General features: G+C 36.5%; 1 protein-coding gene across 2 annotated transcripts in view; it reads right to left on the reverse strand.

The window, feature by feature from the left end:
• Nucleotides 1-23,763, reverse strand: part of LOC136246683 (sortilin-related receptor-like) — a 70,536-nt gene that overhangs the window by 27,347 nt on the left and 19,426 nt on the right. For both annotated transcript variants that reach the window (XM_066038226.1, XM_066038227.1), the window contains 5 exons: nt 16,295-16,435; nt 14,597-14,716; nt 4,262-4,366; nt 2,077-2,199; nt 137-262 (listed from right to left, as the gene is read on the reverse strand). In XM_066038226.1, the coding sequence (XP_065894298.1) occupies nt 137-262; nt 2,077-2,199; nt 4,262-4,366; nt 14,597-14,716; nt 16,295-16,435 (615 nt within the window). The remainder of the gene's footprint in view (nt 1-136; nt 263-2,076; nt 2,200-4,261; nt 4,367-14,596; nt 14,717-16,294; nt 16,436-23,763) is intronic.

Below are 23,763 nucleotides of genomic sequence, written 5' to 3' on the forward strand. Positions count from 1 at the left end.
GTATATGAATGTATATGATTGACAGATGTCAATATGCAGTACCTGGGTTGGCATATGTATACTGTATGATGTATTGAATTCTGCTTTTTATGATGTTGTGCTTATATACATACAGTTGCTATAATAATTTTCTCACTGCAGAGATTATCAGTTGTATCATCATACCCACAGTATTGTGCTTGACTGCAAGCATATCTGCCATATCTACATGTTCGTGAACCATTGCAGTATTTGTAGTATCGATATATACAGTTAAGAGATGCTAAAGTAAATAAGATACAGAAAAAGTAAATTTTTATTCATGCTATTCAAATTAAAGGGGCAGTGCGACAAGCCACACAAGCACTGAAACCATACAAGTGTGACAATCATTAGACACTGTGTTATGTAATTACTGAGCAATTGTGGTTGGAAAATAAACAAAAATTCTCACTTCCATACACCCTGGTTATTTAAGCCAAGTAGAAAATTGTAAATGGGGTGAATGCTCGAAGGTAATGCAATGGCATGGAGCACTTGGAAATGTAGCCACAAGAACAGCAGCACTAGCCTATTGTAAACCATTAATTAACTCAACAGGTTTGTTTACCACAAGTTCTTGTCAGTGCAACAATTGTGACGACATTACAAGCTTATACCAGCTGATAAGAGCCAGGCTGAAGTGGCTGTTTGCAATTTGTACGGGGCAAAGCTTTACGGAACAGCCATTTTCACTACCAAACAATGATGTAAACTGCAGGGAGATACCTTACGAGTAAAACAGTACAAATTTATACCATTGCCACCAGTTTGTTTACGATTATCCCATTGGAACATCACTACAAATTTGCCATTTTGTGGCATGATGTAAAAAAACAGAACAATCATTATGTCATGAAAATATTTCATGGGATGTAATTTAACACTTGTATGGCTTGGTGCACCGTCCCTTTAATGTCATGATTTGGATATACTGTATGCACTACTATGTGACAGGATTTGCATTTAATTTCCTATGATTCTATATCAAAATTAGGAAGACATATTGGCTTAAAATTTGGTTTGTGGTGTGCATCAACATAGCTTAATGGATGACTTTGTTAGGTTTGTACATATTTTGAACACTAATTGGATTTTTGTGATAGCTATATAGACTGAAGTATGGATTAAATAATGTCAACTTATATAGCTGCAGGTATAGATGGCCTCCCTTGTTTCACTGCTTTTGTATCTGTGATCTCCTACTCACATTATTATAATTATTATAATCCCTCAAATGAACACGCACCATAATTATAAGTAACTGAAATGCAAAGTTGCCATTCTGCTTCTTTTTTAGTCATGTTCCACCATTCATACATGAAGAATAGAATGAGAAGTATCTCTACAATCAATCCACTCACTACAGAAATTACTGCTGTACGCACTCCCCAACTATCATTTGTGAAGTAGCCATTTAGCTTTAGTTCTGGGTATGTTCAACCTATTATACAGTGCTACAACAGTATGAGAAGCACCTCTGAAATCAATTCAGTCATGCTATGATGGAAAACAAACACTGAAACATTGCTCACCAACGAACACCTACACAGTAGTAAAGAAAGAAATGTGGCACAAAGGAGGACAACAGTAGGTCTATGATGCATGTTGTTACTTCCTATCATTGGTGAAAGACACATCCCTACATCAAACAGTGAAGAAATCAAGTCTGTGACCATATCTAGATTCGAGTTATGCTTGGTTGGAGGAATCAGTCAGACAGGCAGTCAGTCAGCAGAAAATTCAGCAAAATTAAAAATAATATAGAAACTTTTGGGAAATGTTTGGGGACACTCTGAAGACTATTATGAACTTGGATAAGCATACCCAATACTGCCAAGCTGTTTAGAAGGAAAAGCCACAGGGTGATATTCTAGGGCAGAAAGCCCAATTCTCAGCAATACCAAACTGCATGATTACAAATTAATAAACTTTCAAATTTTAAAACCTTCCAGGCCTTTTTTATTACACATTTTATTCACAGTTTTGCGAATTGGTCTATAAACTAAATACCTCAAGTATCATTGCATGTGCATTATATATCATGCATAAACTCACTACAATTTTCTTCATCTGATCGGTCTCTACACTGAGTTGTACCATCACACACTTGATAAGATCTAACACATGCTCCATCAGAATGACAACGAAAATCACCATCATATGGACAAGAAATAGAACCTACAGTGTGTGGATAAAAGGTGTAATTAACTGAAGATATTCACACTTGTCAGCCTAAATAAGTTCATAATAAAGGTTAAATATATCTGCTGAGATTCTCATAGATCAGTTAGCCATACAATGATACATACCACCTTAGTACTATGTAATAGTTAGACTTCAGACAACAAGGGTCTAGGTAATTAGTAACCAAATGGCCCTCTGTTGTGGTGCCTGAGCGAAGCGAAGGCGCTACTACAGGGCCTGAGAGTTACTAAATTACTTAGACCCTTGTGGTCTGAAGTCTAATTTATTTAGACCCTTTATGTAGTTATTGTACGTTAACACTGTTGACAGCTGCTTGTAACAGAGAAATGTAACGTTATTTTGTAGAAACAAGCCATCACTCCACCCATAACAACAGTCATGGGTTTGAAATTAATTGATGCGCTGCCAGCGCTACCAGTGCAGGTGCACGCAATAAACATGAAAAGGGGTCTAAGTAACTTAGACACCTCCAAAATCTACCAAATCCACCACAAAAGGGTCAAAGTACAAGCAAATAGAACTTGGATACAAAATAGGATAATTGTATACTGTAACTCCACGATGCATGCTTTTGCAGTACTGTATGCCAAAGTACATACTGTACATGTGTGAAACAAAGTGGCATCTAACTCAAGTCTGTTGTAGTAGCCATTATTCACCCTTGTTTGAAGCCAACAGCTTGTAAGTCAGTCAACCAAGTCAGTTAGTAGAATACTCCATTAATTTTTATCATATCGGATCACTTTAAAGATATAATTATATACTTGGGCTGAGCTGTATCATCATGAAGGTAATGTGATTCTGAAATAGATTTCTAGTCAATATGCAATACTTGGCATTCAAAGGCACCCCTCAGGGTAAACCAAGACAATTAATCAACAGAACATTTGAACACATGTTTATAAGATCTCCTAGCTGGGCTTACGTCAAATATACCAGCATAATAAAAGTATAATAGTGTAGGTTGGAGTGTTATGCTAGCATAATGCTAACATATAAGGTGAATAGTTCAAACTATTGAGCTCAATTCTATGAAAATAGATTGATACTCTCTAATAGAAAAGTCAGCAGAAACTGCAATAGAGCACTCAAACGCATAAAACAGTCACTTTGTAGTGAAATACTCTAATAGAGCATTCACTGATTAAAATGTTTTATGATAATTGTCAACAAATGTTGTTAACCTAGGAGCATAATGCAAACATAATGGGAACACTGAAAGAGCATAATACCTGAAAACATTTTGGGCAAAATTTTAAGCATATCTGACTCAGGCCTACTCATAGCAATTCAATTCAAAATTTACTTAGGGATGGTTAAACAACAAACTGCCACTCTGGTGGTGTGTATTTGATCAGTTACATAAAGAGCCTCAACTGCATTCATTTATGGATGTATTAAAGCATTGCTAAGTTGCTTATCCCATTTCCAAAGCTACAACATTTATGCTGGATGCTGTGCACATTTTGGCTATTACAAAGACACCACCATAATTATACCAAATAGCTCCTTCCTTGTGCTATTAACTTGATAATTTTTAAACTCCATTCTGTTTTAATGCTTGAATTGTTCATTAGTTGTTAGGAGATTAAATTTCACAACAACCTATACCATAGGCATGGCCACTAGGCATGCACCAACTATGTTGATAAGGTATTGAGCTTGATACCAGCATGCTAGGCACATTTTTCCTACACAATTCCATGCTGGCTGGGGAAAGAATTTGAACATGCCACTTATTAATAATCAAGGCACTTTAACAGAATGGTACTGTAGGTGTCACCGGCTGACAATTTCACCTAACAATTGGCTGGCTTAGGTCTGTTTTCAAACAATGTTTGTATGGACTATGGAGGCTCTTCTACATGCCTCTTCAGAGTGAAAACAGACGTAGTAGATAACTGCTACTTGTGAGTTATGTAGATAATACATTTAATTTGTATGCATTTCTGATAAAAGTCAGTCCAGTCACGTGTGTAAGTATCTCAATAGAACAAACTAATGCATAGCGTATGTTAGATACACATTGACTTACTGCAGTTCACTACTTCTCTGCCATAGCATCTTTGATAATGATAGCAAAAGTCATCATTTCTATAGCACCTTCCATTACATTCCACATCTCCACTATATGGACATTCTGAAAGCAATTCATATGGATATGACCATACTATTATATACTAATATAATGACTGGATTTGTGAAAAGGTACCTTTTTCACACACAAAATTTGACCCATTTTTGACACTTTGATGCTTTATAACATTTTTATCATTGTATAGTATTGCCTGAAATTTTCCATGATTGCAGTTACATTAACTGGCTGCATGTTGAAACTAAGAGTAAGTTAATCACCATAAGGAGTCAAATGTTACATCATTGTGTTTGCTGGCATGTAAAATGTGTGAAAAGGGGTACCCTTTTGCAAATCCAGTTACGATAATTATAGGTCGGAGATGTAATTGTGCAAAAATCTTACTATCATTTCAATTCAAAAAATTGTCATTATAATTTGTACTGTACTTTATAGGGTAGCTTTAACAGCACTCCAATCTTTGGATGCTTCTGTAATATTAATTATTGCATATCAAATGTTTATGTATGGAAATGCACTGTTTTTTAATGCTGGAAACATGGCCATGTTCAAATTGCCAATAAAAATACCGAGCCTAAATTGCCAATAAATTGCCAATAAAAATACCGTAGTAACTGCATAAACAAGGAAGTGTCATCTACATTGAAAACCATATAAAATAACAACACAGTGAAGGAAAAATATATTATGAGCCTAAATTGCCAATAAAAATACCGTAGTAACTGCATAAACAAGGAAGTGTCATCTACATTGAAAACCATATAAAATAACAACACAGTGAAGGAAAAATATATTATGCCTCATTGCAGTACATAACAGGCCATATCTAAATACAACACCTGAATATAATTTCTGCACTCGGTAAGTTAAGCACAAGCCTATTATGCTTTTTAAACATGTAACATTATGTACATGTTATGCTGCAGTGCTCAAAAATTCAACCTATCATTGCTCATAATTATGCTTAAAATTATGTGACCGGGCCTGTGAAAATAGGGCATGCGGGCCCCCTGATTTTTGCCTACTTTTTCAAACTTCCATCACTCATACCTTTTTATACTATTATCCTATAACAGTGCAATTTTCAGCTCTTAATAAGCATTTAATTGTCTTTATGATGCAAGTTACAGAATGCATTCCAGCATTGATTTATGACCTGTAGAGTGATGGGATGTAGTTTGTGCCAAAATGCCCGGTTTTCGCAGGCCCGGTCACAGCCTTATTTCCAATGTTTTACACCTTCTGAATGGAGAAGTAAATACTACTTCTGGCTTGCACAGAATTGTTTAAAAGAAAAGTATATATTGTTGCAAATCAATCTCTAATGTACTTGGCTGCTTTATTATGTGTATAATACATAGACTAATGAAAGTCATCTCCAACTTGCTCTATTAGAGTTGCTGACTATTGTATTAGAATACTTTAAATATTTCAAAATCAGTCATCGTGTTGTCATTTTCACTAGTGGAGGCTTCAAGTGAGCTAATGGCAATTCTTGTCAATAAAGAACAAATTCAATTGAAATCAGGTGAGGAAGACTATGAAACAAGCATAGAACAGTACTAATTACTTTATGTATTAATATCTGTGAGTATAATACACATATTGCTAATACTACTTATTAGCATCATGTGTTTTCTACATATTGTTTTATATTTTGCCACTATACTTGTTTATGCAGCTTTAGGGACTATTGTTTAAAGGACAGCATATATTATATCTGTAGGTCATGAAGGGACATCTGTTACCTACTCACAAAGAAAATGTATGAGAAAATTACACAACTTCAAAAATTAGTATCTGACTTATAGCTACTGTATTTATCATTTTAAAACAATTGGAATAGTTACTTTAGACATTTATACATATCTACATATAGTGTAAAATTCAGGCTACTAATGCACCATTTAAACCTATTATGAAAGATGTTGTACTGAGAAATATAATGATATACTTTGTTACAACTACCTCAAAAGTTTATATTAAATATAAATACATACAGTAATGCAACAGCATCACACTTTGGTACTTAAATATGCAAAAACAGGACTTACAATATTGGTCGGATAACAGTCAGACAAATTCCCAAAAATTGCCCATTTTCCAGTCTTAATTGGATATAGAAGGACATAAAGTATAAAGGGAACCCTTATATAGCATCTGGCTTGTGCATGACTGGTTATTCTACAGTACTATCAATGACTATCAGTTGATGCTACATTCTTGCAACCCAAGGGAGGGACCATCACAAATATACCATAGCCAACCTCTCTGGTATACTGAAATCCACAAAAGCGGTTATACATCAGCTTTGCAGATGTGATGGAAAATGCTCAGGCTACTTGACAGTACAACAGGAAAAATGCAGTACATTTGTGTATAGCTGCTATACAGTGTATTGGTGCGTGTTCGGTCAGCTACATGTTTGACTGACCAACTGCAAGCTTGTCAGGAAATTTGTCCTGACACTTTAAATTTTTAATCCTAAGCCCTGTAAAAGCTATACCACAGCTGGAAAGAATTTGGTATAAATATATATATATATATGTGTATATGCATTTATATATATATATCTAATCCAAAACAGCCAAGCTGTAAAAAAAGTGTGCGGCCCTCAGAAAGGCTATGGTGAAAAAAGATGTGAAATCCAAGGTGGCGGCCAAGAAATGGCTGTGATGGTAGGTTAATGGTAAAAATTTTAATAAAGACAATTCAGGTGAATTTTTGTGCCGCTTCACAAAATTTACCTAAATTGTCATTATTAAAATTTTTACCATTAACCTACCATCTCAGCCATTTCTTGGCCGCCACCTTGGATTTCACATCTTTTTCACCATAGCCTTTCTGAGGGCCGCACACTTTTTTTACAGCTTGGCTGTTTTGGATTAGATTTCATTTCTTTTTGTATTTGTATACCAGCTTTGGGACTTTTTTAACCTACGTTTTTTTCTTTACTACAGGAAGAAGAAAAGATGAAGTAGATGTACTTTAAATATTTTATCAGTAAATGTACAAATTATATATACTGTATAATACATATTTGACCGCATTTGCGAAAAGGGGTCTTCCACACACATCCAATTTGCCAACTTTGACAATTGATAACTTCAGATTGGAAAGAGCTATTGCCTTGATAATTGGGCAGTGGTGAGCACCACTATAGCTGAATACATGGTGAAAGTTTCAGGTTAATATGTTACTTGAACACTGAGTTATGGTCTCCAACGTTTACGGAATTGGATGTGTGTGGAAGACCCCTTTTCGCAAATCCGGTCACATATATTGATTACAGAAATCTCCATGGTGGTTTCTTTGTAACTGAACACTCTACAAGGTGACTTCTTCTAATTGCTCTCTCTACAGGGTGAATTGTTTGTAGCTGAACGATCTACAAGGTAACTTCTTCTAGCTGATCTCTCTACAGGGTGATGTGTTTGTAGCTGAATTTTGTATAGGTGATTTGTTTGCAGCTGAGCTCTTTACAGAATGGTTTCTTTGTAGCTGAACTCTCTAAAAGGTAACTTCTTCTAACTGATCTTTCTACAGGGCAATTTGTTTCTGGCAGAATTTTCTACAGGGTGATTTCTTTGCAGCTGAACTCTCTACATAGTGGTTTCTTTGTAGCTGAACTCTCTACAAGGTAATTTCTTCTAGCTGATCTCTCTACAGGGAGATTTGTTCGTAGTTGAATTCTGTACAGGTGATTTGTTTGCAGCTGAGCTCTTTACAAAATGGTTTCTTTGTAGCTGAACTTTCTCCAAGGTAACTTCTTCTAACTGATCTCTCTACAGGGTGACTTGTTTCTAGCTGAACTCTCTACAGGTGATTTGTTTGTAGCTGAACTCTCTACATGGTGGTTTCGTTGTAGCTGAACTCTCTACAAGGTGATTTCTTCAATGGCTGATCTTTCTACAGGGTGATTTGTTTGTAGCTGAACTCTCTACATGATGGTTTCTTTGTAGCTGAACTCTCTACAAGGTGATTTCTTCTATAGCTGATGTTTCTACAGGGTGATTTGTTTGTAGCTGAACTCTCTACAAGAAAACTTCTTCTAACTGATGTCTGAACAGGGTGAATTGTTTGTAGCTGAACTCTCTACAGGGTGATTTGTTTGTAGCTGATCTCTATACAGGTTTAAAACTTATTTCTAACTGATCTCTTGAATTCTGTTCAGGGTGACTGCTCTATTAGGATGACTGCTCTATTAGAGTATCTCGATCTCGCACTTGCTACACCAAGTTGGATTTTGTGTTATAACTCCGTGGCTTTAAGTCTGATTCTTCTACACCATTGAAGAGCCTTTCTAAGATGATAACTCCATCTGTACAGCGATTTTCAAAGCATTACCCCAAGTGGTTTATCTCGTAGGCGTGGCAAGCATAATCAAGACACACGGTAGTGTGTCGTGCGGCCCAAGAAGCCGGCGCGCAACCCCGTGAGTATATTGACAGGAAGAAAGAAAACGTAATTTTTGCACCTCCGTAGTTCTGTGCTGCCTTGATGAAACAAGACAAATTTTGTTCTGTACATTCCCTCCAACTTCAGTACTCCACATTCCAAATTTGAGCGAAATCGCTTCAGGCATTCCTGAGATATGCGACTTCAAAAATTGGCTTAGTTTCTTCGTTTTTTTTCTTCTTATTTTTCTTCCTCTTTTCGCACACTTACAAAACTGCTATAAAACGCGAACGCGTTATCCGATTGCCTTGAAATTTGACACACAGAAGGGGGGTATAAAGGCGCATCTCGGTACCAACTTTGGCTGGAATACCATAAACAGGCAAAGAGTTATGAGCGATTATGCACGAAAAATAACACCAATATGTTGTCACGCCTACAGGGTAAACCGCGTATGGGAAGAAGCTGAAAATCGGTGGATAAATAGGTTAACTATTGAACCTCAAACCTTTTGTGATTTGAAAGAAATCGAGCTAAAAACCAGGAAGATACAGCGAAAAAATCAACAGTGTGTAACAATTACGCAATCGAGATTAGCAAATTTATTATTATTATTATTATTATTATTATTATGCTTGCCACGCCTACCAGATAAACCACTTGGGGTAATGCTTTGAAAATCGCTGTACAGATGGAGTTATCATCTTAGAAAGGCTCTTCAATGGTGTAGAAGAATCAGACTTAAAGCCACGGAGTTATAACACGAAATCCAACTTGGTGTAGCAAGTGCGAGATCGAGATACTCTAATAGAGTAGTCATCCTAATAGAGCAGTCACCCTGAACAGAATTCAAGAGATCAGTTAGAAATAAGTAACCTGTATAGAGATCAGCTACAAACAAATCACCCTGTAGAGAGTTCAGCTACAAACAATTCACCCTGTTCAGCATCAGTTAGAAGAAGTTTTCTTGTAGAGAGTTCAGTTACAAACAAATCACACTGTTGAAAAGATCAGCTAGAAGATGTCACCTTATAGATAGTTCAGTTACAAAGAAGCCACCATGTATAGAATTCAGCTACAAACTAGTGACCCTGTAGATACATCAGCTAGAAGAAGTTACCTTGTAGAGAGTTCAGCTACAAAGAAACCATTCTGTAAAGAGCTCAGCTGCAAACAAATCACCTATACAGAATTCAGCTACAAACAAATCACCCTATAGAGAGATCAGCTAGAAGAAGTTACCTTGTAGATAGTTCAGCTACAAACAAATCATCCTGTAGAGAGATCAGCTAGAAGAAGTTACCTTGTAGATAGTTCAGCTACAAACAATTCACCCTGTACAGAGCTCAGTTAAAAGAGGTTTCCTTGTAGAGAGTTCAGCTACAGACAAACCACCCTGTAGAGAGTTCAGCTACAAAGAATCCATCATGTAGAGAGTTCAGCTACAAACAATTCACCCTGTAAAGAGATCAGCTAGAAGAAGTTACCTTGTAGAGAGTTCTGCTACAAACAAATCTCCCTGTAGAGAGATCAGCTAGAAGAAGTTTCCTTGTAGAGAGTTCTGCTACAAACAAATCACCCTGTAGAAAGATCAGCTAGAAGAAATCACCTTGTAGAGAGTTCAGCTTCAAAGAAACAATCATGTGAGAGTTCAGGTACAAACAAATTGTCCTGTAGAGAGATCAGCTAGAAGAAGTTACCTTGTAGAGAGTTCAGCTACAAAGAAACCATCATGTAGATAGTTCAGGTACAAACAAATCACCCTGTAGAAAGATCAGCTATAGAAGAAATCACCTTGTAGAGGGTTCAGCTACAAAGAAACTATCATGTAGAGAGTTCAACTACAAACAAATCACCCTGTAGAAAGATCAGCTATAGAAGAAATCACCTTGTAGAGAGTTCAGCTACAAAGAAACCATCATGTAGAGAGTTCAGTTACAAATAAATTGACCTGTAGAGAGATCAGCTAGAAGAAATTACCTTGTAGAGAGTTCAGCTAAAAAGAAACCATCATGTAGAGAGTTCAGCTGCAAACAAATCACCTGTAGAGAGTTAAGCTACAAACAAATCTCCCTGTAGAGAGATCAGCTAGAAGAAGTCACCTTGCAGGGAGTTCAGTTACAAAGGAATAAACCATGTAGAGAGTTCAGCTGCAAACAAATCACCTGTAGAGAGTTCAGCTAGAAACAAGTCACCCTGTAGAGAGATCAGCTAGAAACAAGTCACCTTGTAGAGAGTTCAGCTAGAAGAAGTCACATTGTAGAACTACAAAGAAACTACCATGTAGAGTTCAGCTGCAAACAAATCACCCTGTAGAGAACTGAGCTACAAACAAATCGCCCTGTAGAAAGATCAGCTAGAAGAAGTTACCTTGTAGGGATTTCAGCTACAAACAAATCACCCTGTAGAGAGTTCAGCTACAAAGAAACCATTCTGTAAAGAGCTCAGCCATAGGCGGATCTGAGGGGGGGCCAAGGGGTGCTGTGCCCCCCCTGGCCCTTCTCTGGCCCCCCTTGGACCTACAGTACTATATGTATACCAAAACTAGAATCATGCACCCACACTGTATTTAGAAGAAGAGAAAGCCAATCGGCAAATAGAAGACAACACTTATAAATGTAGTTAACATTTATAGTTAAACTGTACACCGTAAAGAAAGTGAGGCAAATAAATTTGAATTTTTGTGCAAAGATCGAGATACTCTAATAGAGCAGTCACTACTCTAATAGAACAGTCGCAATTCTGATGTCATCAATTTACAAATCGTAACAATGCTAGCTACTCCTTATTTTGATTTGGTATACACTTTACCATCAAACAGGTTATCTCAGATAGGCTAACCAATCTTTGTATGCATTGCAAAGCATACACTTTTATAGCTAAGCATTATCAAAAATGCTCTGAAATTCAAACCTGGGAGGTCTGATTTTTAAAAATTTCTCCAACTACAGTTTTACAAACTGTATGTCCATCATTCATCCAGCTATATGCTGAATAAGGTTATGCAAATGAATACAACTTGTGTTCTAGAATTTCCCCATAGCTCATAGTAGAATAAACACTGTTGTGTACTAAAACTTCTTGCCCCCCCCTTGGCCCCCCCTGACAGTGTCTCCTAGATCCGCCTATGAGCTCAGCTGCAAACAAATCACTTGTACAGAATTCAGCTACAAACAAATCACCCTGTAGAGAGATCAGCTAGAAGAAATTACCTTGTAGATAGTTCAGCTACAAACAAATCACCCTGTAGAAAGATCAGTTAGAAGAAGTTAACTTGGAGAAAGTTCAGCTACAAAGAAACCATTTTGTAAAGAGCTCAGCTGCAAACAAATCACCTCACCTGTACAGAATTCAACTACGAACAAATCACCCTGTAGAGAGATCAGCTATAAGAAGTTACCTTGTAGATAGTTCAGCTACAAACAAATCTCCCTGTAGAGAGATCAGCTAGAAGAAATTACCTTGTAGAGAGTTCAGCTACAAAGAAACCATTCTGTAAAGAGCTCAGCTGCAAACAAATCACCTATACAGAATTCAGCTACAAACACATCACCCTGTAGAGAGATCAGCTAGAAGAAGTTACCTTGTAGATCGTTCAGCTACAAACAATTCACCCTGTAGAGAGAGCAATTAGAAGAAGTCACCTTGTAGAGTGTTCAGTTACAAAGAAACCACCATGGAGATTTCTGTAATCAACGTGACCGGATTTGCGAAAAGGAGTCTTCCACACACATCCAATTCCGTAAACGTTGGAGACCATAACTCAGTGTTCAAGTAACATATTAACCTGAAAATTTCACCATGTATTCAGCTATAGTGGTAATCACCACTGCCCAAACATCAAGGCAACAGCTCTTTCCAATCTGAAGTTATCAATTGTCAAAGTTGGCAAATTGGATGTGTGTGGAAGACCCCTTTTCGCAAATCCGGTCACATATGTATTATACAGTATATATAATTTATACATTTACTGATAAAATATTTAAAGTACATCTACTTCATCTTTTCTTCTTCCTGTAGTAAAGAAAAAAACATAGGTTAAAAAAGTCCCAAAGCTGGCCATAGGCCGGCTTTGGGGTATACAAATACAAAAAGAAATTAAATCTAATCCAAAACAGCCAAGCTGTAAAAAAAGTGTGCGGCCCTCAGAAAGGCTATGGCGAAAAAAGATGTGAAATCCAAGGTGGCAGCCAAGAAATGGCTGTGATAGTTGGTTAATGGTAAAAGTTTTAATAATGACAATTTAGGTAAATTTTGTGAAGCGGCACAAAAATTCACCTGAATTGTCGTTATTAAAATTTTTACCATTAACCTACCATCACAGCCATTTCTTGGCCGCCACCTTGGATTTCACATTTTTTTTCACCATAGCCTTTTTGAGGGCTGCACTTTTTTTTACAGCTTGGCTATTTTGGATTAGATTAGATACTGTATGTCTTCTTCACTATCGTAATGTTGAACTTGAATTCCATTCAAATGCTCTAATAGAACATACACACTTAAACAAAATAATCTAATAGAACTGTCACTTTAGTTTGAATAATAGAGCATTTGTGTATCGATAGCTGAACATTAAAGGGACCACTGTACTAGGGTATGTGTGACCTATTAGAGTATTTTGTTATTACATGAACATTGTATTATAGTAAGTGTATGTTCTATTAGAGTAGTTGAACGTAACTCTATTATAAACAAATGGGCTTCATTTATTTGAACAAATGCACTTAACTGAACACTTTTAAGATTGAATTGAAACAGATGCTCAGATAGTGGAGGTCCTACTATATTTATTATGCATCACAGTTAGACAAAGCAAATACAAATTGTTTTACACGTTAACAAATTTACTTGGTTATGTGTGACCCGGTCCTAGATTAGATAATAATAATAATAAAATAAAAAAATTAAAAATTAGCTAATCTCGATTGCGTAATTGTTACACACTGTTGATTTTTTCGCTGTATCTTCCTGGTTTTTAGCTCGATTTCTTTCAAACCACAAAAGGTTTGAGGTTCAATAGTTAACCTATTCACCCACCGAGTTTCAGCTTCTTCCCATACGCGGTTTACCCTGTAGGCGTGACAACATATTGGTGTTATTTTTCGTGCATAATCGCTCATAACTCTTTGCCTGTTTATGGTATTCCAGCCAAAGTTGGTACCGAGATGCGCCTTTATACCCCCCTTCTGTGTGCCAAATTTCAAGGCAATCGGATAACGCGTTCGCGTTTTATAGCAGTTTTTGTAAGTGTGCGAAAAGAGGAAGAAAAATAAGAAGAAAAAAAAAACGAAGAAACTAAGCCAATTTTTGAAGTCGCATATCTCAGGAATTCCTAAAGCGATTTCACTCAAATTTGGAATGTGGAGTGCTGAAGGTGGAGGAAATCTACACAACAAAATTTGTCTTGTTTCATCAAGGCAGCACAGAGCTACGGAGGTGCGAAAATTGCGTTTTCTTTCTTCCTGTCAATATATTCACGGGGTTGCGCGCCGGCTTCTTGGGCCGCACGACACACTACCGTGTGTCTTGATATATATATATATATGCATTTTTGAAGCTTTCTAGTCAGAATATTACGTTATATTCTTGTCATTTGTATTGATCAATATCATTATTTTGTCACATGCATTTCATGTGACTTAACACAGCAGGCAGAGTCTTGACTGTACAATTAAAGTAGTTGCTTGATATGTAAGAGCAAAAGTAGTCTTGGTTGAATTGTTGTCAAAGAGATAATAGCAGCCAACAAAAGAGATAATGGCTATGAAATTATGGCACTCTCTTTTCATTTTACAGCCTTTTAATAGCTTGCTGTTTGACAGACAGTCTATTAACATTACACTTGATAGCCATTGTTACAGACATGCGTTCACATACCACAGTTAATTTCATCAGAACCATCTCTGCAATTGTTATATCTATTGCAAACATCACGTGATCTGATACACCTATTATCTCCACATCGATGATCACCATCATAAGGACATGGTATTGATGCTACATACATAGATACACAAAGATCTATTAACAACATCACAACATATAATATAAATGTGTAATAATGTGTGTACTTTCAAAACATGACACAAGCTTAGGATACTGTATATACAGTATGTCACTATCATCAGCAAATTCAGTAATGCATGCTTGACTTTGATCACTACTTCCTATTTTTACATATGCATAAACTAGAAAAAAATCTGTTTAACTACTATAATGTAGAGTAAGCTTGAAGTGGATGAAATTTTATGGTTGCTGTTAGTAACATATAAATTTAGAATGATCTACTTACATATTTTGCACTATACATGAAACCACAGATATTCAGTTCTTGGTTTTAACACCATGATATGTGACCGGATTTGCGAAAAGGTACCTTTTTCACACACAAAATTTGACCCGTTTTTTGAACTTAAAAGTTTCATAACTTTTTTATCATGGCATATAATTGCTTAACATTTTCAATGAATGTAGCTACAGTATCTGGCTACATTTTGATATTAAGAGCAAGTTAATCAGTATAAGGAGTCAAATGTTACATTATTTTGTTAGCTGGTATGTCAAATGTGTGGAAAAGGTACCTTTTCGCAAATCCGGTCACATATACTGTCAGAGTGAACCAGGACACACAATAGTATGTCATGTAGCCAAGAATAGCTGGTGCGGACTTGCAACAAACAAGTGTGAAAATGCCATTTTCACACATCAGTAGCTACTGTACCTCAATAGTGCCTGAATGGAGATTAATCAGTTGTGCTGTGGAAACTCCCTCAAGGTAGGACAAAATAGAGCAAAAGTGACTCCATGGTGCATCTGTTGTGACACATCTTGGCCATAAGCAGTATCTAGGCCCAAGCAGTGATTATCAGAAGCAATTAAATCGGTAGTAGTTGAGTTATGCTTGGCCAAAGGCATTTGGTCAGTTAGTTAAATAGAAAAAAAATTAAATTCTCCAGGAACTATTTGGAGGTTTTAGGGTCACTCTAAAAGCAAATACCTACCTAATAAATACTGCTAAATTGTCATTAACGAAAGTGAGGTTGACTTTTGGCTGGACAAAAAAATGCAAACATTTAAAAACCCCTCCCATACAGTAAATACTTTAGGTTTAAGGAAGAAAATCCATCCCTCCTGGAGGAAGACTGAGTGTGGCCCTGGCTAGACATTGGGTGACCTGCAGTTTGAATCCTGGGGTTGGAGGGATTTCTTTTCCTTACTTTGGCCCCTTTTCTGATACACCTTATTCAGTCAGTTCAGTCAGTAAAGTCACGTCACTAGGTCTAAGTCCTTGTAGGTTAGGTAATCCTAAGGCTGCAGCACATGTTGCTGTCAGACCTTCAGTGCTGGTCACTGTAAAGCGCTAATAATAATAATAATAAATAATACCATACTGTATGTGATATATGCATGTGGCTATACACCACAATGCGTGCTGAATTACATAGCAGTTTTGTCATTGATGTATACCATAATTAATTTTCAGTAGTTGCTAACTTTCATATCACTTTTAAACCTTTAAAAACCTCAACCTTTTTAAAAGCTTGAATGTTATGATCTAGACTAATATGCACATACCACAGTTTTGTTCATCATAGTCAGAATTAGATCCGTGATGATTTTGACACTCAGAATATCCATCACATCTGTCATAATACCTCAAACATACTCCAGTATCATTACATTTGAAGTCACCATAATATGGACATGGCTTTGTCACTGTGTAGTAAAAGAGTTCTTTTAGTTAAGAATAGTAACATTGCAAAATTAGCAACACATTTTGGCAAATTGAAACAAAATTAAGTGATTTTACTTTGTAGCCAGTTTTGATAATACACAACAATTTGCAAATGAACTTTGTTCAGTTTGCCTAATTGACCAAACTTTAGGGGTGGGGTAAAACCGGGATGGGGAAAAGAAGGGTAAAATCAGGACAGGGAACTGGAAACATTGAAACTTTGCCATTTATTGTAGTTGAATAATTAGTTATTCATCAGCAATTCTCAAAGCCAAATATATGACTTACATAATGTTTATAACTTTTAAATATCATAACCAGGAGCCCATAAGTGCTGCAAGGCACAAAGGAGTATTTTACATGTGTTAATAGCTTTTTCACACTGTTGGTGAATCACCAGCTTGATGCACAGTGCCTTATAAGGATGGTTGTGAATTGCATTAAAGTATTAGCATGGTTTCATTTGTTATTACACTTAGCTGGTGTCTTTATATCATCTGTAAGTGCAACTCCATAGAGCACTTCAATATGTAGCATTCTTCATCACTGTATCCATATAATTGTCGCTAGTGGATTTGATTTGACAAAATCATGCTCAACTCTGAAGATTGGCTCACAATTTTATCAAGAAGCCATAGCATACCTTGGTTATTGAAGTCAATAAAATGCACCACAAATGAAATCCAATTATTAGGTAGCTTAAGGTTACGGTATAATCAGGTATAATCACGGGCAATCATTCAAAATTTTGAATGCCTATTGATACTTTTTGAGAAGCCCATAAAATCAGTCTAGCAGCATGAAAAGTTTTAAATGAAGGTGAAGCTCTTCATATTTAATGCTTTATGTGGCTACAGTGTAGTTTGAGGCAGGTGGAACACTACAATTTGTTGTAGTAACACAAGTAAGCCAGCCCATACATTGCTCAGCTCCAACTGTCACTACCATGTTTTTCCACCGCCAAATACAGCAAAAGCTGTAGGCTCTATTGGCTTTTCTGGGGCATAGTGATACTGTATATTAAATTTATTAGGTCCTGTGGAAGCGTTTTTGGTGTGTTAATTCCCAGTGACTCAGATACATACCTTCATAGAGCTTGTTTAACTCGAAAAAACTACTAAAAGTTCAATAAAATGTCTATACAATCAGTAACTTAAAAAATCGCTTCCACAGGACCTAGATATTTCAGTTGTTCAGTCAAATTATAAGGATTCAGTAATCTGTTCGTCTGGTTTTTGGCGGCGCGTTTTTATAAAACATTGCTCTATTGTGGACCACACACCCAAGAACAGTCGTTGTTCTGTAGTAAAAACAAACAAGTACAATTAGTTGTATTGCTAACATAACACGGTTGTTGAAATTATTTATCCCTGCTTGGTTTAAAGCAGGTTTTGTAATTTGCTCCGCTCACGCATTTTAAAACTATTCTGTAACCTTAATAAGGTAATGTTGTCTATTAAACATTATCTAAGGTATGTTTCACTAGTTAAATGCTTTTAATGGGCTCCTGTTGCAATAATATCATTGCATATGCATAGGTCATCATATTACAGAGATTCATAAGGTCATTTGATTTCAGCTGAAAATGCACCTTGTTGGTTTTGTGCCATTTCCTTATACAGTAGTAGAACATTGCTTTACTTGCTTAGGAACTGGTTAGATAGCATTGAAATTTTAGTATCATACAGTACAATAGTACTGTATAGTAGGGGCCACAAAGGAGTAGGCATGGCCCACAGGATAACATCACCCAAAAATCAGCTTCAATTTTCCATGACGACGATGAGGCAGTATTGGTTAGGTAAATCTAAGCCCAAACAAATTTTCAGATTGATCCGAAACGTTTTCAACAAGTTGCTACGGGATTCGACAATTTAATGTTGTGCTACTTCTAAAAACCAGGCGACATACAGCTAGCTAACTTATCTGGAATTAACCACAGATAGCATAATTATGCTACTTAAAAATATGTATTACTATTTTACAATAGGGTAGTTTTGGGTTGTGCAATAATATTATTAGCTAATTCTCATATTTTGTAATACATGAAATTTTTGTAATTCATTCAATTATGTTGCTATAAACTGCTAAGGAAGTGCTTGTTTAAAAAAACTGCTTTAACCAAGATATTATGCACAAAAGTATATTATTCTAAACTATTTTTATAGTTTGACTATCGTGTTTTTCCTGCAAATTCTCTCAACAAAGCCTCAAAGCTGCTCTTCATTTTCGTTCCCGTATGTAAGGGATATGCCCCCTTTCAACTTGAAGCAATAGGCTATTCCTGGTAGTGTACAAGGCCTGCACCATTGTTTTTCAGTTTTTAAATGCCTGAAAACCTCAAAGGGAAGGTAGTTACAAAGTTGCCACACCCGTATTTCAGTCCGCCAAAAAGAAACGACCTCTGAGCAAAGTTCATTTACAGACTTCTTTCGCTTTTACTTCTTACACAAAAGCTGCTTTTACTAATATTTAATGATTGTACTCACGTGGGTGTGTACAGACAAAAATAAATAGATATGTAGATAGGTACACACGCACACACTTTTATGAAAACAATTTCAGCAAACCAGGAGCCCCTCAGCCGCCTGGTTTAAAAAATATATATTTAATGGAATTTTCTACTGACTGACTGAGTAACTGACTGAGTAAATGACTGATGCCTTCAGACAAGTTTAACTTCATAATGGCTAAGGCTATGGGCTTGATTTTTTCTCTGTTCTATGTTGCTTCTGCCCAACAGGTGCCTTTTGGCATACCGCAGTACATGCAGTGCATTCTTCATGGACTTACCGGACCGGTGTCCTCCTTTGTGTCCCATTCATTTTTGCTGACAGTGAAAAGTGTTGATTTGGCGGTAGCACGTGATGACTTCCCTTTGTAACAGAAATCATCCATATTTTTCATAGTGACTATTTTGATAGCAGAGGTGCTTTTCAAACAGTTCTTGACTTGTATTGCTGTATAACCAGTTGAACATACAGTAGCCGATAAAGAAGCGTAATGGATACTTCATTTTTCAGATGATAATTGGGGTGAGCGGCACTATTTTAGATGTGGTATGCTTGGGTTCAATAATTATTGTTAACAAACAAGTACACATAAAAATTAGGAATTTTCAACTAGAGTAGGGACCATATCACATCGATAAAAAGTACTGAAACAAGCTGGAGTAGTGCACAATATTAAATCACAGTAAAACAAAAAGAAGTGTTATATTCCTACTGTGCTCAGGATACCTTAATGGAAATGCACAGTAGGGATATAGCACTTCTTATTATTTTACTGTGATTTAATATCGTGCACTACTCCAGCTTGTTTCTGTACTTTTTATCGATGTGCTATGGTCCCTACTCTAGTTGAAAATTCTAAATTTTTCTGTGAACTTATCACTATAAAATAAAGTAAAACTAAGGTGAAAATAGATACTAGAGATAGGGAAAAGCAGGGCTACAGTCAAGACTCTCCACTATATATGGCTCAAGTATGGTTTTCTGAGTGGTTTCCAAAAACAAGACCGAGATACCTTAATAGAGTATTCACCCTAACCCTAATGAAAAATGATAATAATAGTGTTAATAGTAGAGCGACTAAGCAATAAATTTGATGAAATTGTTCACTTTGTGATAAAACACCAAATTTTCTGTGGAAGTTGAGTAAGGTACACAAAATAAATTGAAATACAGTACCACATCAAAATCATTTCCTAATGGCATGTTTGGAAGCTTTTAAACTTGGTTATAAACCCATTTTTAGCCAATCAGGAAAACAATACCAGTGCATTCAAAATCTTTCTTTTTGCCTAAATAGCATGAGTGTATTTCAAATTTAAAGGTGAGATCAGAAAATCTGTGGTAAAATAAAATGATTGTTTTTAAACACTTCTAATGGAGCCAATATTTCTGTGCAAAAAGTACAGAGACAGTGCAATAGAAATAATATAGTGCACATCTATGGCTTTGTATTCCATGACCCTCCATGCTTCTTAACATGACAAGTTAATGATCTGGATGGACTCCTCCTTTGATCAGCTTTTAAATGTGACCACCCCAGGGCCCTTGCTTGTCTATGCAGATACTAAGTTTTGGTATATCACCATTTAGCACTTTATGGCTTCTCCAACACATTTTGTAATTGTCTGGCTCTTTTGAGCATGACTTGATTAGTAATTTTTATGGCACCATATCTAATATGAAATATTAAGAATCAAGCGACAATTGTAGCAAGTTTGGTGGCCACCTCTTATAGAGAAAATCTTGGTACAAAGACCACCTCTTTGCAAAGACTGCATGATATAGTGAGCCTGTATATCCCAGACAAACACATTGCCTCATAATAGTAATTTTATGTCAAGTAGACCACAAATGTTTCATGACATTAGTATCAAGGTCACTGTCACTATACGGAACATACAACAAGTATGGCTCCAGAATAGAGGAGGGTGGAAAAGCTGCTTGAAAATGTTACGTTAATTGCATACCTTCATTTAGAATTTCATGTAAGCCTGAATAGTCCACAATACAGAACTAGCAAACAGTGGGGAACATTGGGGATCATCATGTAGATTGTGCTTCATGTAAGCATTACTTTGTTTGTACAATCACTTAGTTGGGCAAAACTGATGAAATACTTTTGCGCTTAGTGTGCTTGCACTATCTAGGTGTGTATATTCTTCAACAAGACAATGATGGCAAACAGACTCACACTTCATTACACTATCCACACGATTAATTCAGTTCATTGCAGAAAATGAGCATTTTGCATAATTCATTTTAATAGTGCTTAAACTACTTCCACCCTCTTCTGGCTCCAGAACTACCTTATTACCTCATAGAAAGGTCAATACTAAAATCATCAGGTTATTTGCACCATATGGCAGAACGTGTAATATAAAACACAGTGGTAAAGGATTTTTGTCCATTATAGAGGTGAACTTTACAGTAGTACCCTTTAAGAAAATCATATATAAAAAGATGACCTGAATAGCCTAGCTGACCTATGCATGTAAGTACCCTATTATCTAAGTCATGAAAAGAAGTACATGCATGTTTTAAATGTGACTGTTATTACAGTAAGATTTTCACATAAAGAGGTGGTCTTTGTAAGGCATAGTCTCTGTAGAAAGATTAATTGTAATCAAGTAATCTAGGGTGAATGCTCTATTAGAATGACTGTTCTATTTCGATCTTGTTTCTGGAAACCATTCAGAAACCATCCTTGAGCTAGCCTTGTCAATGTTACTAGTGGGGTGTCTTGACTGTGGCCCTGCTTTTCCCTTGTCCCTAGTATCTGTTTTCATCATCCCAGTCCCTGTTCTCATACTGGTTTTACCCCTGTTCCCATACCAGTTTTACCCTACTCAAAAACTTAAGCCCTGCAAAAGTTTTGTCCCTTAAAGTATGACTGTACATATAAATATGTATCAAAATTACAACAGTATTATTATTTATCATGAAAATTGTTTTCATGTTGATAAACAAATATTCTTACATAAGTTTATAGTTTATGGTAAGGAAATGCTATGGATCAAAACATTTAGGGAATATAGGTACATTATATACTAGGTCATATAATTATAAGCAATGGCATGCTTTACAATAATGCTATATAATTAAAGGTTTAATATGTCTTAAAAGTTGTGTGATTACTGTATATACAGCATAATTGCACAAGTAATAGTTGTATTATGGGTCTGAGTGATTTGCCTGATACGTATATACACCCAATCTCGAAGGCCGTCAGGCCTGAGATTGTGGGTGTACATATCAAGCAAATTATGAGGGAATATGATACAACTGATATGCACCATGCCAATACAGGCTAAGAGCCCTTGAGTGATTAACCAATTTGTGAAATTTGATTATGGGAAACGTTGTGACTACGTTTGCTAACATGAACCGGCAAGCCCTAAGGGTATCATGGAATCATTAAATTAAGCAATTTTACAAGTATATTAAAGCCACTGGATCCTTTTACTGACTGTTTACAGCATTTACGGAACATCTATAGGGGTAGCTTCACTGTAGAGTGTTATTTCACGGTGTGTCCATATTCAAAAATGTGGGAGCTGCTTGAGAATAATTATACTATAGCACTAGTTTTCACCTTAAGCCAATGTTTCTTGACACAGGATGGCAAGGGTGACAATTCCCTTCCATCTAAGTGCTGTATATAGGATGAAATCTGACACATCATTATCATCACATGACCAATAATAAATTCCCACAATTGATTTTGACTTGAGTTTTTGTATAAAGAAATCGGTGGTACTGCTCCCACATCAAGGTCATGACACATGTAAAATGTACCATACCATGGCAAGCCAGGGTTTATAAATATGTATCCTGAAATTTGCCTTTGATGTTAGGTGGCTTCATGGTACCCATCTGTATGAAAGCAGCTAAGCTGTAAAAAGGGTGCAGCCTCCAAACTATCCAGGGTGAAAAGTTGTTAAAATTAAAGGTGGTGTCCAAGACATATTTGCAGCTATTTCTTGGTTGCCGAATTTGATTTTGTAATTTTCACCCAGGATTTTGCCACACTCTTTTCCCCAGTTTACATATGCTGGATATATGTATATACAGGGCCGCCCACAGGGGGGCGCAACTGGGGCATTTTTCCCCGGGCCCCAGCCTGAAAGGGGCCCCAGGAGGCCCCCCTGAATACCTGTTTAAAAGATCGATGTACTCTAATAGAACAGTCAGATCTAAATATTCTAATAGAGCAGTCACAGTATTCTTCAGAGGAGCAGTGTAGCAGGCTTATAGATAAGGAGATATGGTTGGTGATGGGTAGTTATTGTCATTGTCAGCAGGTTGTGACCTTTTTTTTTTTTTTTTTGGTCTTCAACTTACAGCTTGGGTGAAGGGCCCCACTTTAACTCTTTGCCCTGGGCCCCTTAATTTCTCTGGGCGGCCCTGTGTATATATAGAACATTGTCTTGCAATATGTATGTTACAAGCTATGGTACATAAAATGTACCATAACCAGCCATGGTAAATTTACAATGTACCATGGCTAGCCAGGGTTTATGTAAGGCCACTCCACATAAATTCTCTGTTTCCCGTCCGCCACTCGCATCTGGTTACTGTCCAGCTCTAAAAACTCCATTATTCCATATTCTTCCATTATTTTCCGGTTATTCTTGCATACTGACAGGCTTAGTTGAAACAGTGTCAGCTCACGAGTCAGCAGTGCTATCAAGTCAGCACAAAAAAAACAAAAACAAAAAAACTCCACGTTTGTGTTATTTTTGCAACTTAAGAAGGAAAGTACAAGCTTAAACATGCTTTTATGTGGTTGTGCCAGG

The sequence above is a fragment of the Dysidea avara genome, chromosome 2 (genome assembly GCF_963678975.1).
Source record: "Dysidea avara chromosome 2, odDysAvar1.4, whole genome shotgun sequence".
Classification (NCBI taxonomy): Eukaryota; Metazoa; Porifera; class Demospongiae; order Dictyoceratida; family Dysideidae; genus Dysidea; species Dysidea avara.